Raw genomic sequence first — 13,138 nt, forward strand, 5'->3', positions numbered from 1 at the left:
CGCTAGTTTCCACCTAAGCATGATATTGCATGTTCTGACTGAGAGATTTCTGAAAAAATTCAAACGTACAGCTCTGCTATCACTTCCAACATAAATGAAAAATGGCCTGTATTTGTAAAGCATGGAGACATAAAACTAAACAGCAGTGACGTTTGTAGGGTCACTGAAGTTGAGCTAGCTGGTATATAATGATGTGCTACGTGATCGCTAGCTATGCTAACAGAGGGATGTTAGCATAACATTAACTGTGAAGCTGGAGGATGAACGCTAACTTTTTTCCACTCGATAAAAGTTAACGTGAAGGTTCCTGATGGTTAGAGACAAATGCAATCGCATGGCAGGATGCTGTAAACGGACCAGACTTCAGTCAGGAGAACAACTGAGATAATCCATCCACAATTGACTATGTGCACGTTAGCATATGCTACTTCCGGTGCAGAAACTCCTGTGGGGAGCTTTGTTTCCGGTGTCCTATTCGCGCCTGGTTTACGGTCCAAAACAAGTTAAGCAAATGAATGAATCAAGCGGCGATTTACATTTCTATAGATGTCTCGGGCATTTACCCAATATATCTGTAAATGATGTTCATCGACTTGTCGATATTTTTCCCCCGCGCCTCAGAGCAAAAGAGAAAAGGGATTCAAATGTTATATTTCTCAGCTGTCCCTCATTTATCGCGGGTGTTATGTTCTAAAAATAACCAGCGATAGGTGAAATCAAGTAGGTCACACTGCTAACGATCGATGCAGCGATTCTGTACTGTACAGGAGAGACGTCACGGAGGAGATCGTCTGCAGCGATCAGGACACAATGTGACGTAAAAAAAAAGCATGCAAACTTGCACTAAAAAATCTGTGAAACAGCGAGGTGAAAGGTGAACCGCGTTATAGCGAGGGACCGCTGTAATTTTGAAGGTAAGTCACAACATACCCTTCGTAAATACTAATGTATAGAAACCGTTACCAGCAATCATTCATTTTTTGTGTGGCTTTTTTCACGGTTTGTTAACATGCTGTGTAGGTGTGTACTTGACTAGCTGATCTCGACATAATGGGGAAACATCTGGTTTGACTATTCTTCACCTGTAGTTTGAATGCTGAACATTTGCCTGTTTAAATCATAAGACCAGTCACTACACAGAGATGTGCTTCTGAATGTGGACGATGTGTCTTCTGCTGCAGTGATGCAGTTCTGCTTGTGCTGAGTGATGTAAACAACTGATCGATCTAAACGCTTTAAACGTCAAAATTGATCATTATATTTGTTATGACACAGCAGCGGTGAGTTTTCCCACCTCTGCTCTTTGTAACTTAACGCCATCTTTCCGTTTTCGAGTTTTGGACATGATTGTGGAGGATATCTTCGCAGTAGCGATTGACCGCAAAGTAAAGCTACCGGAAATGCACAACCCCACATCCGGTCTCAAACCAGGAAGTTAGCATTGTCTCGTGCACAGGGTCAATACGAGGTTAGTCATTCATATACTGCTGCATGGGCTGGGCTGTAGTTGCATCGTAAGGGCTTACAAACTGAGCTTTAAAAACGGAGAGAGGCCGACAGTGATCACCGACTGTTTTTAGGGGCTTTTTGAGATTAAATAGAACAAGATACAAAGCACTAAAACATGTTAAAAACACAACAGCCTTAATAAACTCTGAGTAGTTTGGACCCAGAAGCAGGGTTCATACGTCATCACTTAAAGCCCAGATAGTTCTTTTATCACTCTTTCACAGATCCAGTATTACCTTTAGTTACTTTCAGTACTGAATATATAATAGGTCACCCTAGCGGACTCGGGGTTTAGGGAACATCTCTAAGTTTGTGTCTGTAGAGGGACAATCAGAAATTAAAACGTATTTGTTCAATAAAAAAAAAAGGACTGAGATTTTTTGAGATTATTAAGGAAAGCACAACAGTTTTGAAGGTCATATCATATGAACACACAGTTCAACATAATTGAATATAATTTGCATTTTCTATCAGTTTTCCTGTTTTTGTCACAAGACGATGATACTGCACACTAGAGAGGTCAGTTACTTCCAAGAGCACAAAACTCAATAACATCTACAAATGTAAGGGCATAAAATTAGGTAAAGCAGATATGCTCCTGTGACAGGGTTCACCTCTGTGGTTTCAGTGACTGTGATCAGAAACAATCCCAGTTCACATCCAGCTGTTGCTTCTTCATCCAGCTTGCTCATTGAAATGCAGTGTAGAGGTCTGAGGTCAGTGTTATAACTAGAGATGGACCGATCCGATATTACGTATCGGTATCGGTCCGATACTGACGTAAATTACTGGATCGGATATCGGAGAGAAATAAAAAATGTAATCCGATCCATTAAATATCAAAAAAGCATCTCACAAAAGTTGCGACACGGCGTAACTCGGCTCATAACCGTAGCATGTCGGAGCAGTGTGCTCACCTGATAGAGCAGCTGTGAGTATTTGTAGCCTCGCTACCAAACCAGCATTTCATCTCCGATGAAGTTACCCCAGAGAGAAGTAAAGCAAGTGTGTAAGTTCATCTCTGAATGTTTGTAAAGCATTCCAGCGTTAAGCTTAACAAGCGATATGGAGCGACTGCGTCTTCTTGCTGCTACTTCAATCATGAAACTGCTTAATGATCAGCTGATCAGCTTTTCCGTCGTGAGTCCGTCTCTCTTGTTTGTTTATTGCTCACTTCGCGCCAGAAAGAGGAAACCAGCGGCTGAACAACAGCAAAACGTTTAAGCTTGATAAGCTGTTGTTAGAATTTATTTTATATTACTTTCTACACCAGGATCTTTTTCTACGCAGCTGACGTAACTGTGCAGGGGCGATCTAGCAAAGCTTAGCCAATGGTCAATGGTAACTTTATTGTCCCTAACGGGAAATTGATTTGCAGTATGTCCGTACAAACAAACAAACAGACAACCAACACGTCACCTCACCAAGAGCCCTGTGTACAGGAGCTGCATGCAAAAAGATATTTTGTTAAAAGGGTTGGCGTAATAAGCAAATGCTTCAGCCAATACCTTTTGATTAGCCTTGTCTCATGCTTTCTTGCTTGGTGGTAGATCTTTGTTCTGTTTTCACTGAGATATTTGAATGCTAATCAATAAAAATCAAATCAAATAATATAATATAAGCCTGATAAAACAACCTAGATTTTTCATCAAAAAAGCACAATGTGCAATGGCAACAACACTCATGGTTTAGTGTTATTAACTATGATAATAGCACTAGGTACAAAAGACAGTCTATGTCTCTTTGTCTTCACTGCAGGCACTTTATAACGACGACCTGATGGAAGCAGTTGAAAATCATTAAAGAGAGGGTGATCTGAACACAACAGGACAGAGGCTGCCTTGCTCAGCACCGGCCTGTTATAAAAGTCCACAAGCTGGACCTGAGACCTCCCTGAAATCTTGACAGACACTTTAACCAGGTTGTTAAGTCTGGTCTTATTATTCAGGGACATATTACCGTACCAAGCAATGATGTGTAATTGTTTGAGAGTAGCACTGACTCCAAACAACCGTCAGGATTGCCAATAATAAAACCATGCGAAATAAAAAACCCATCTTCATTAAAAGAAGTTCCACAAAGCACAAGCCGATGCTATAGGATTTCCTCAGGCAAAAAAAAAAAAAAAGATAAAATAAAATAAAGGAATAAAAGAATGAAATAAAAAAAGTAAAAACACTGACAGACAAAGACAACCTGCTGGTCGCCGCAAGAGCAGCGCCCTCTCCTCCTGACTGAGGCCTGGGACGACTGCCACCGGGAGCCGGGGGGGCCGATAGGGCATTAACAGGGAAAAGGGGGCACAAAGACATACTTTTCTTTCTTATTCTCATTTAAAATGTCGAGCTTTTAATAAATAATTATCTGAATCTTACACCCAAAGTTTTAATCTGATGTAAAATGTATAGAAGTCAATTACTGTATATAGTAACTGTTAAGTCTAATATACCCTAGTAAGCTATAGTACTTTTTCCTTTGGGAAGGTACCATCTGTGCAGTCTGCAGTTCTGTTGAAGAAAGATGTTGAATCTATTTAATTATTCTTGAAAAATTATTTATTTCTGTGCATTTTTTTTCACACTGCATCAAATTAAAGTTGATTACGTTGATTAAGCATCATGGGGTGGGGGGTGGTTCCCTATTTCTTTTTGCTGGGAGTTGGAACCCTATTAGTTAGGTTGCTTAATATTTCTGCTAAGTACTCTTTAAAATACCAGAATAGGGAGAATGGTGCAGGTTTAAGTTTATTAGATTGATCAGTATTGCTGAACTATGAAATATTTTGGGTGCAGTGTATTTTTTACATACAGGTATAACAGAATAGCTTTAGTGTTGTTGTTTATTTAAACTTGAGTATGAACTTATACAAAATGCAGCAAGATATTAAAAAAACTATTTTATTGATTAAAAAACACTATATCAGATTCATATCGGTATCAGCAGATATCCAAATTTATGATATCGGTATCGGACATAAAAAAGTGGTATCGTGCCATCTCTAGTTATAACTCACATTATTGACATGTTCCCTGGATATAAAGAAAGTGTTCGGTTGTTAGCTGTGCACTTCGTTTGGCCAAAGCTACCCCCTGAAAATCCTTACAACATCACGCCGTGCACGGCACCCTGCACAGAGGTGAACCCTGTCGCAGGATGGATTTCAGCTTGTCTTTGATTTATGGGTCCCTGAACACAGTGAGTTAGAAAGAAAACTGGGACTGCAGCAGATCACAACCCTGAGACGTTTTACAACTTCCTCAGCAGGTAATATTTATCACATACAACTACAAAAGGAAAAATATGTGGAAATCATCTACTGCTGTATATATCTGTGAAGGTTCTCAGTCATCCAGGTCATCGTAGTCAAAGGAGCTTGCAAAGAAAAGCGTCTGGACTTCTTTAAGTTGCTTGAAGACGTTTCACCTCTCATCCGAGAAGCTTCTTCAGTTCTAAGGTCAAATGGTGGAGAGTCCCAGATATAAACCTAGTGGGAGTTTCCCCCCACAGAGGGACAAAAGGACCCCTGATGATCCTCTAATCGCCTGAGCCAAGGTGTGAAACTGGGTGTGGGCCCCAATCAGCCAGAGTTTCAGGCATAGCTGGACTGGCCATCGGGCATACCGGGCATTTGCCCGGTGGGCTGCTGGCGATTTTTTGTTTTTATGGGCCGATCGATTTTTTTTTTTTTTTGGAAGGGTATAAATAATGAAAGGTGTTGGATTGGCCAATTGGTCATGATCGACTCTGGGCTGGACCAATTACAGCCGAGGAGGTCGGCTGCACCCTCCCCCTTGTTTAGCAATCTTATAGACGAACTAAAGAAAATGGAGAACAAAATGGAAAGGAGGTGCAGAAAAAATTAGGGCCAAAAAGAAACAAGCCCTTCAGGCAGATGCTGCCAAATGTGTAAAAATAACTGAATTGTTTGGCGGTAGCTATGGCATAGCTTCCACAGATTTAGCAACATCAGCAAGTGGTGGAGGCCAGCAGGTGGATAAGGGAAAGGGGAGGCAAGAGGAGGAGAGACCCGAGGCGGCCGCCGGTCATAGTGGCAGAGGAACTGAACTTCAGGTAAGAAGTTATGACCTGCTGTCTGTCTGTGTCAGATATAAACCAAGTTTAGTTGTAGTTTGTTTTCGTTGTGCTGACTTTTTACAGTCGCTTAGAATAACTGGTACTGCGTACTAGCTAGCATGACGGAGTTTAAATACTGCTGGGCGGGTGCTATGAAGTTACTGATAGTACATTTTATTTTATGCTTAAGGTTAGTTTCTCAAACTCCTCAAAATCTTAACAAATTGTGCCAATCCTTACATGTTGCACCAGCTGATTTATCATCTAAAGTGGAGAAGTCCGTGACAGAGGAGACAGAAGAGCAGCAGAGAGAGAGATGGAGATGGAGAGATGACTTTATGTCATCCGTGAGGGATGCATTTGACATATGTTTCACATATTATAGCCCAACAAGTTACTCATAGCAATTTAAATACGAGCAATCTGTTTTTGGCAAATACCGGCTATTGCAGTTAAGAATACAACAGCTTGTTGCCATTTTTTGTGTTTCTTTTTATCGCTGTGTGACTGAGTTCAATTGAAAGCCTGCATGCGCTAGTACCTCTTGCCACAAGTTCCCAGAATCCTTTGCGGTTTTACCCCTGAATGACGTCACATTTTTGGTGGGCCGGTCTCTAGTCAAAATGCCCGGGCCGACTTTTTGTCCCAGTCCAGCCCTGGTTTCAGGTGAGCTCATTGTGAAACCTGGCCCCACCTTATCATGCAAATTCCTGAGATCAGATGGCCCAGGATGTGAGTGGGCGTCTGGACTTCTTGAAGTCCAGACGCTTTTCTTTCCAAGCTCCTTAGACTACTGCTGTATATGCTTACAGAGTCAGAACTTTGGTTCTTAAACCCTGTTCACTGCAGTGTAGTTGCATTAGAAGATCTTTATGTTCAAAGGAACAAGTGACTTTTAACTGTAGTTTTTTGAGAAATAACCACCTGCAGGTGAAAACAACTCGTTCCTCTGCTGTCTAAACTCGTTCTAGCGCAGCACAGCCAAAATGCTGGATGGCTGTTGAGTCAAATGCACTCATTCTTTCTGTGTTTACTCAGTTTGTAACAATTGCTAGCAAAGGGACTATACTTCTTGTTAACCCTGCGATACAGATGCATTAGCCATATGTAACCAATGCTGTACAGCAGGCTGGGTTCTTAGTGGTGGATCACTGAAAATTACACTGGAAATGAGCTTTGATTAGATTTATGTCATAATAGATTGTGATTACCTGACCTGAATATTACGATCCTTATACACAGACTAATGCCCCACACTGCTGATTACAGTGAGCCTGAAGCTCAGGGCTGATGCTAGCTGGCTGTACCTGACAACACTGCTTTGACGATGGGGAGCTCTGCATATGTAAGGACACAGTGTAGAGTAATAGTAATGTGGCGGGACTTGAAGTTACGTTTACAGGTTTCCTAACTAAAAACTGTAACAGCTGTAACATAAATAATCTCCAAATGAATGTAAGAAGAGCTGAAATTTTGCGTTAGGTTAATGCACACGTGTAATGTGACAGTGAGTCTGACAGACACCACCGGGACTTTCAGTCCAACGAGAGGAACTTCACCGTTAGCAGTAAATCTCACAAAATTAAGGAAAAGTTGTTTTTCATATATATAATTAAATTCCTGTTGGTCTGTGGTGGATCGTCGTACACGAGGCTGACATCTGATGTTTTTCATGCGCTATGAGATAATCATCAAAATGAAAACAGAAAACAGAACATTTAAAGTTTTCTTGTTTCTATTAAATGACATAAACCAAATCAAACAGGATCCAGTCGCGTCTCATCTTCCTGCTGTTAAAGAGCACTTCACTGTTAACGCTGTCCCCGCTGTGGTGTCAGGGCTGGAGGTGAACTCAAACGACATGCTTCCTTTCCTTGGAGGATCATTTCCCTTCCTTCTCTCCTTAACACCTTGTCAGGGAGTAGATTAATGCCCTGAGGGGGTTCTTTCAGGCACACACCGAACACTTGTGTAAGAGTTGAATTATCAGGTTAATCATACGCCAGCTGGTCTTTAATGCTACAGGAGTGCTTTAAACAAGAAGAAAAAGGCTGCAATTATCACATCACAGTGAGGGAATGTGATTCTCATGGAGACAATAAAGGTTTGAAGGCGCTCGTAGAAGCAGATGCTTCTCTATTGTACTGGTGGCAGGAAAATATGGTTGGTTAGTGTTGCTACAGGAAGACAGACGTATGCGTGTTGTAAACACGAGCATTCATCTCCATCTACTCCGTCCTGCTACTAAAGCGACGTGGAGACTAACTCAATATTTACCTCTTACACGTCTGCTCCTTCCTCTGTCAGCAGGGTAATCGCCAAGAAACACTTCCAAGAAATTAGCAGCCACGTCTGGAGGAACAAAAGGCTGGAAAGATTGAATTTTGTCCCCATCAGTTAGAGTTTCCATTTACAGATTAATGATGTGAAATAAATCCAAGCTCAAATTTGTGTGGGAACGTCAGCCTTTTCACACACAGGAAAAATTCCCTGCCGTCATCCTCGCTCAAAGTCTGTTGATGGACTGAAAGAGGAGGACAAGCGATCTGGGGCGAGGTCACCTGCCCACCCACACACTCTCATCCTGCCCAGCACCTCCACTTTGGTAAAATTATAGAGTCAGACTCTGAAATGACGAGTGAAAGGACATTTACATTTCCTGCTGATCTTTGAGGACTCCTCTGACCTGAGAACATGGGCTCGTAGCAATTCCACGAGTGAACAAATTTACACTGATATTCTGGCTTTTCTGCAATTTTTCACAGTTTTCAGAACTGGAACAATTCTTATCTCACCACAGAATTATGATAGAATTAGCGTATCAGTACAACATAATTAAGAAATGTATGTTTGCCTTATCACCTGCTGTTACGGCAAACTTTGTCTGATGAGTTGTTGTGCGAGGCAACAACTCTGCTTTCTTTATTTAAACATCAGCCTCATGGTGGTCCTGCAGACGCTGAAGAGGAGGAATGATATAATGGTGAAAACGGACTCTGCTGTTCTCTTTTTAGATGGATGAGCTGCTGCGTGAAGAAGGCAGAGCCTGATTCAGCTTACTGACGAAAGGAAAAGCAAACGCTCAAACATACTGAGGGGAAATTTATCAATGAGCAGGATGTGTGGTGAATATATAACAGCAGCTCTTATTGTTCTGTACAGACGCGGTACGATAAATGCTCGAAGCACAGAAATCTACTTTGTGCTTACATGTTTTCACCAAAAAAGATAAAAGCATATTTTCCCTCAGCTGTAGGTTATATCTAGCCTAATATCAGCCTGTGGGCGGAGCATTTGTGCCTGACTTACGGACGCCTTCAGAGCCTCCGAGGATTATGGGTGAAAAAGCTAAAGAGCTGTACTGGATGCAACAATCGTGCCGTGGTGAGGATATTCAGTTTCCAAGTGGCACTGCAGGAGCCTTCACCACCTTTCTATTGGCCGATCTTCTCTGAGATGATTTTGTCCCCGGTTTAAAGACCAGTGGTTGTTGACATTTTGGATATTATATATGCTGTAAAAACTTACAAATGTGGGAAAACCAACTTCAGAAAGAAATAAAAACAATATCAGCTAACAGATATTCAAGTCCATCCAACCTCTCCAGGGTGGCGGGTGCTGGAGCCTATCCCGGCTAGCTCAGGGCGCGAGGCGACAGGTGGCCAGCCTGTCACAAGGCTGAGACACAACCACTCACAGCTGTGGGGATTCAAACCCAGGACGTTCTTGTTGCTGTGCTTACTGCGCTGCCTGTATTTTTTCAAAATGTATTTATTTTAAATAATGCTAAGAGAAATATTAATCTTGTACTAACATCAAGATCACAGTGTGTTGAAACAAATAGTTTTATTAAATCCACAGATGGATGATCAAGTAGTGCCGCTGGTGTCGCAGAGAGAAACAAGCTGGCATCAGAGCTTTGACACAGCAGCTGCAGCAACAATGGACACCAAGACAAAATGCTCTTTTTGAAAGGCTGATGAAGGAGGTGTGAGGAGTGGCGCTGGCATTGCAAAATATCACAATACTGTCAAGCAGAACTCTGATTCACGTCCACAGTGGGAGCCTCGTTTTAGCACTGCGTTTTTTTATTTATGTTTCTTTTTCATTCACTGTGGTTACAACAAACAGCTCCATTACAACAAAGTGGACCTAATTTATCATGCCTTTTTCTATACATAATATATGCATGTAACAGTAACAATATACTGTTACTGTAAAAGCTTCGTTTCAGACAGTTTTCTTCTCTATCTGTGGCTCTCTGATGTCAAACACATCCGATATGATTGATGTAGTCTTCTCATGATAGTACTATCTGCCTTACATTTATGAGACAGCGAATCAGAAGACAGTTAGTTAAAAATGTCAGACAGTGCATGAGCAGAGAGACTGCACAGAGTCCCAGCACGACATAAACAAGGTTTCATTTGAACTGTAAATTATGCCAGGTCACTCAGGTACGAGTGGAGGAAGAATAATGTGATACTGGCACGTTCCTTTAACCACGCACAGTGAAACATGATGCCGTTCATTTCTATGTGACAGATTTGAGCCCTGGTTTGTATATATATCATAAATGTGGCCTCAGCTATGAGCACTTCAGGAGCTCTTCCAGCCCCCCTGACCTCTAACCACACCCTGAACAGTGATGTCAGGTCAGATGTTCGTTGCCCTGACACTTAGATCAAACCTCGCCAGAGCGCTTTGTTCCTGCGTCGCTGTCTTTGTGTTTAATTACCCTTCAAATCACCTACATCACTCAAACCTGTGCAGCAGCAGCATGCTGTCTGAGACATCCTGAAGACTGTGAGGCATCATTTCCATTTACACAACATGACATCACAACTTGCTCATATTCCCTCTTACAGCACATCAATCAGCCAATGAGGGAACAATTTGCCCCAGAATATACCAGCAGCCTGAGGCGAGCTTACCACAGCTCCTGCTCTGAAAGCAGACAGGCAGCTGTTCCAGATGTGGACTTCTGCAGAGAGACTGAATGAACTATTCCCAAACTTTTGCTGATTGATTTATAACACCTGAGGGCAGCGTGTGCTTGTCTGGGTTGGTTCTAACATCTTGGTGTTGCACATTCAGTAAACAACAAGCCTCGTGAGCCGGGTGGTTAAATCCTTTGATTTCACATTGTGCTCGAGTCTAAAATAACTAAAAGATGAGCAGAAAGGAAAGATGAAGATGCCACATGTGGCCTATAAGTTGACATCACTATTATTCCCAGCACGAGGCACTGCTCTAATTTTAGAAAAGATGAAAGTCCCACACATTTCTTTGGAGCAGTGCTGAGATGCAGTTTATTAGAAAAGGCTGGCTGTGATCTAAATAGTGTCAGTGATGGAGTGATATTTCCCAAGCTGGGGCCGATAAACAGGAAGCACTGAGAGACAGATACAGGATACAACACTGCTGCTATGAATATCCACCCTGACGGTGTTGGCACCTTGTTTGATCATGACTGGAAAAATCTGCTTATTTTTAAAGTGGCATAATTAAATCTGGAAATCAGCAGGACTCGCTATAAAGCAATGGGTTCTTCCTATTCACAGTAAAGCTTTGGTTGCAAAGAAAACACTTCAGGAGCGCAACGCTCACATTTTGGGGGAGGTGGACAAGTTTCGAGACAACTTGCCAACTTGTGAATTTGACTCATGCAGTGAAACTGTGGAGCTACCCTTAACAGCGTGAGCTGCTGTTTGTTTCTGTGAATGAAAGGCAAAGAGTTAGCAGAGTGGAGCTCATTGTGTGTTTTGGAGAGCCTCAGACGCAGCGGTGCGCTCTTACCCTCGCCGCCCTGGATGAGTAGGGGTCCTCGAACAGATTCCAGATTACCGGCTGCCACTTCCTCCACAGGCTGATATTCCCGTCGGCAGCCACGTCCTCGATGCCGAGTCTCTTCCCTATCTCGTCGTCCTCGTCTCCGTTGTCCACGTTGAGCTCGAACACGTCCAGAGCCTCCTCCGCGTCCCGGTGCTGTCGGTATGTCATCCAACAGCAGGGCTCCACGTCCGTCTCATCGATGCCCCAAAAGGAGAGCTCCTCCTCGAACAGCGGTCCGCACACATCCGCCGGGCAGTGAAGCTTGCCGGTGCGGTAGTAGTTGAGCACGTAGGCGAAGACGCCCGGGTGACGGTCGAAGAAGTACTCGTTGGTCCGCGCGTTGTACTCGATGAAGCCGGGGACTTGTTGCAGCTGATCCAGCACGGAGTCGATGTCCGAATCGGAGGCGAGCAGGGCCAGTCGCGTCCCCGGCAGCGTCTTTAAGGTGGTTTTGTAGGTCTCGTGCCTCGTCCCCCCGACGTTGAGGATTATCCTCTCGTTGTCGTCAAACTTGCCCATCGCTCTGTATCAGACATGACTTGATGAAAGCGGGGGAAGTTGGCGAGTGCAGTCTGAAGGTTTAACAGCGAGCCTGACGCGCACACACCCACAGCCCTGTTCACAAAAGCTCCGGGATTTTGGCCGCCGTGCGCAGCATCTCCGATTTCACTCACCCGTCGCTGTCGTATCTTTTGGGGGGGGCGAGGAGGACATCCATCTTTTGTTGACGGATATTTCACAGAGACATAAGGAGTCTGTTTGTATCCCGCTATCTGTTCAGTCGGCCGGTCGGTCAGTGCTGGGAGTGATGAATGATCTCAGCCGGTGGCTCCAAACAGACTGAGCTCCTCATGCCGTTGCGCGTCTCCGGCGTCCAAGACGCACAGCCGCTCGTCATCGTCGGGCTCGTTACTTAAAATGTGTAACGTGTCGACACCTTACATATTATCACATGATTAAAGTCACCCATTGTGGCACCGCCTCACTCTTTGCTTCAGAAAATCAGGACGTTGATCTGCGCCCGTCTTCCGTGCCGTCACGGTTTGGACTCGATCAAAGAATCTGAAGAGGAAATTTCCACCCAGGAAAGAAAAAGAGCCTCCAGGAGGCTCCAGTTTCAGCACAGATCGCACAGCTCGCTGTGAGTGATGGTTTAAATACTCCCATCTACGAGGACTTCATGTGTGTTCATGCAGAGGCAACACCACAGAGACACCTGTTGTAAAGGTTTGCCTATAAATGTGTGCAGATGAATGAAATACTGACCTTAAAGAAGACATCTGTCCTCCTGACAGCACATCACACGCACAGTAGCGAAAACACGTGACGCGTGTTTTAAACAATAAAGTAAGTATTAGTTTAGTCATAACGCTCAACTAAACAGGAGAATAACAGGGGCCGACACACAGACAGTAATCATGTAACCAGGGCACCGATTAAAGCTTTAGTGCGTAAAGGGCAGGCTGGGACGGAGGAGCTGATCCGTCCTCTGCCACCACAAAACCAAAACTGTGTTAACAGTGGCAGAAGAAGCAACAACAGCTGTCTCTGCATTGTACAGGTGGTGCATTACAAAATCTAGCTGGACAGAGACAATTATGGCTCAGATACTGAATAAAACCTGCATAGAAAGTGTTTGTTTACAGCAGCACTTAGTATGTTTGTAAATGAAAAGCCAAAGTAAAGACTTCACATTTATATCACACAAAGGAGCATTTTT

General features: G+C 43.3%; 1 protein-coding gene across 3 annotated transcripts in view; it reads right to left on the reverse strand.

Annotated features, from left to right (window-relative positions):
• The window catches only part of kcnc2 (potassium voltage-gated channel, Shaw-related subfamily, member 2), a 122,820-nt gene extending 109,934 nt beyond the window's left edge, over positions 1-12,886 (reverse strand). For all 3 annotated transcript variants that reach the window (XM_026148176.1, XM_026148175.1, XM_026148177.1), the window contains exon 1: positions 11,383-12,886. In XM_026148176.1, the coding sequence (XP_026003961.1) occupies positions 11,383-11,937 (555 nt within the window). In that variant the 5' untranslated portion in view covers positions 11,938-12,886. The remainder of the gene's footprint in view (positions 1-11,382) is intronic.
• Between the last annotated feature and the right edge of the window lie 252 nt (positions 12,887-13,138).

This window comes from Astatotilapia calliptera, chromosome 17 (genome assembly GCF_900246225.1).
Source record: "Astatotilapia calliptera chromosome 17, fAstCal1.2, whole genome shotgun sequence".
Classification (NCBI taxonomy): Eukaryota; Metazoa; Chordata; class Actinopteri; order Cichliformes; family Cichlidae; genus Astatotilapia; species Astatotilapia calliptera.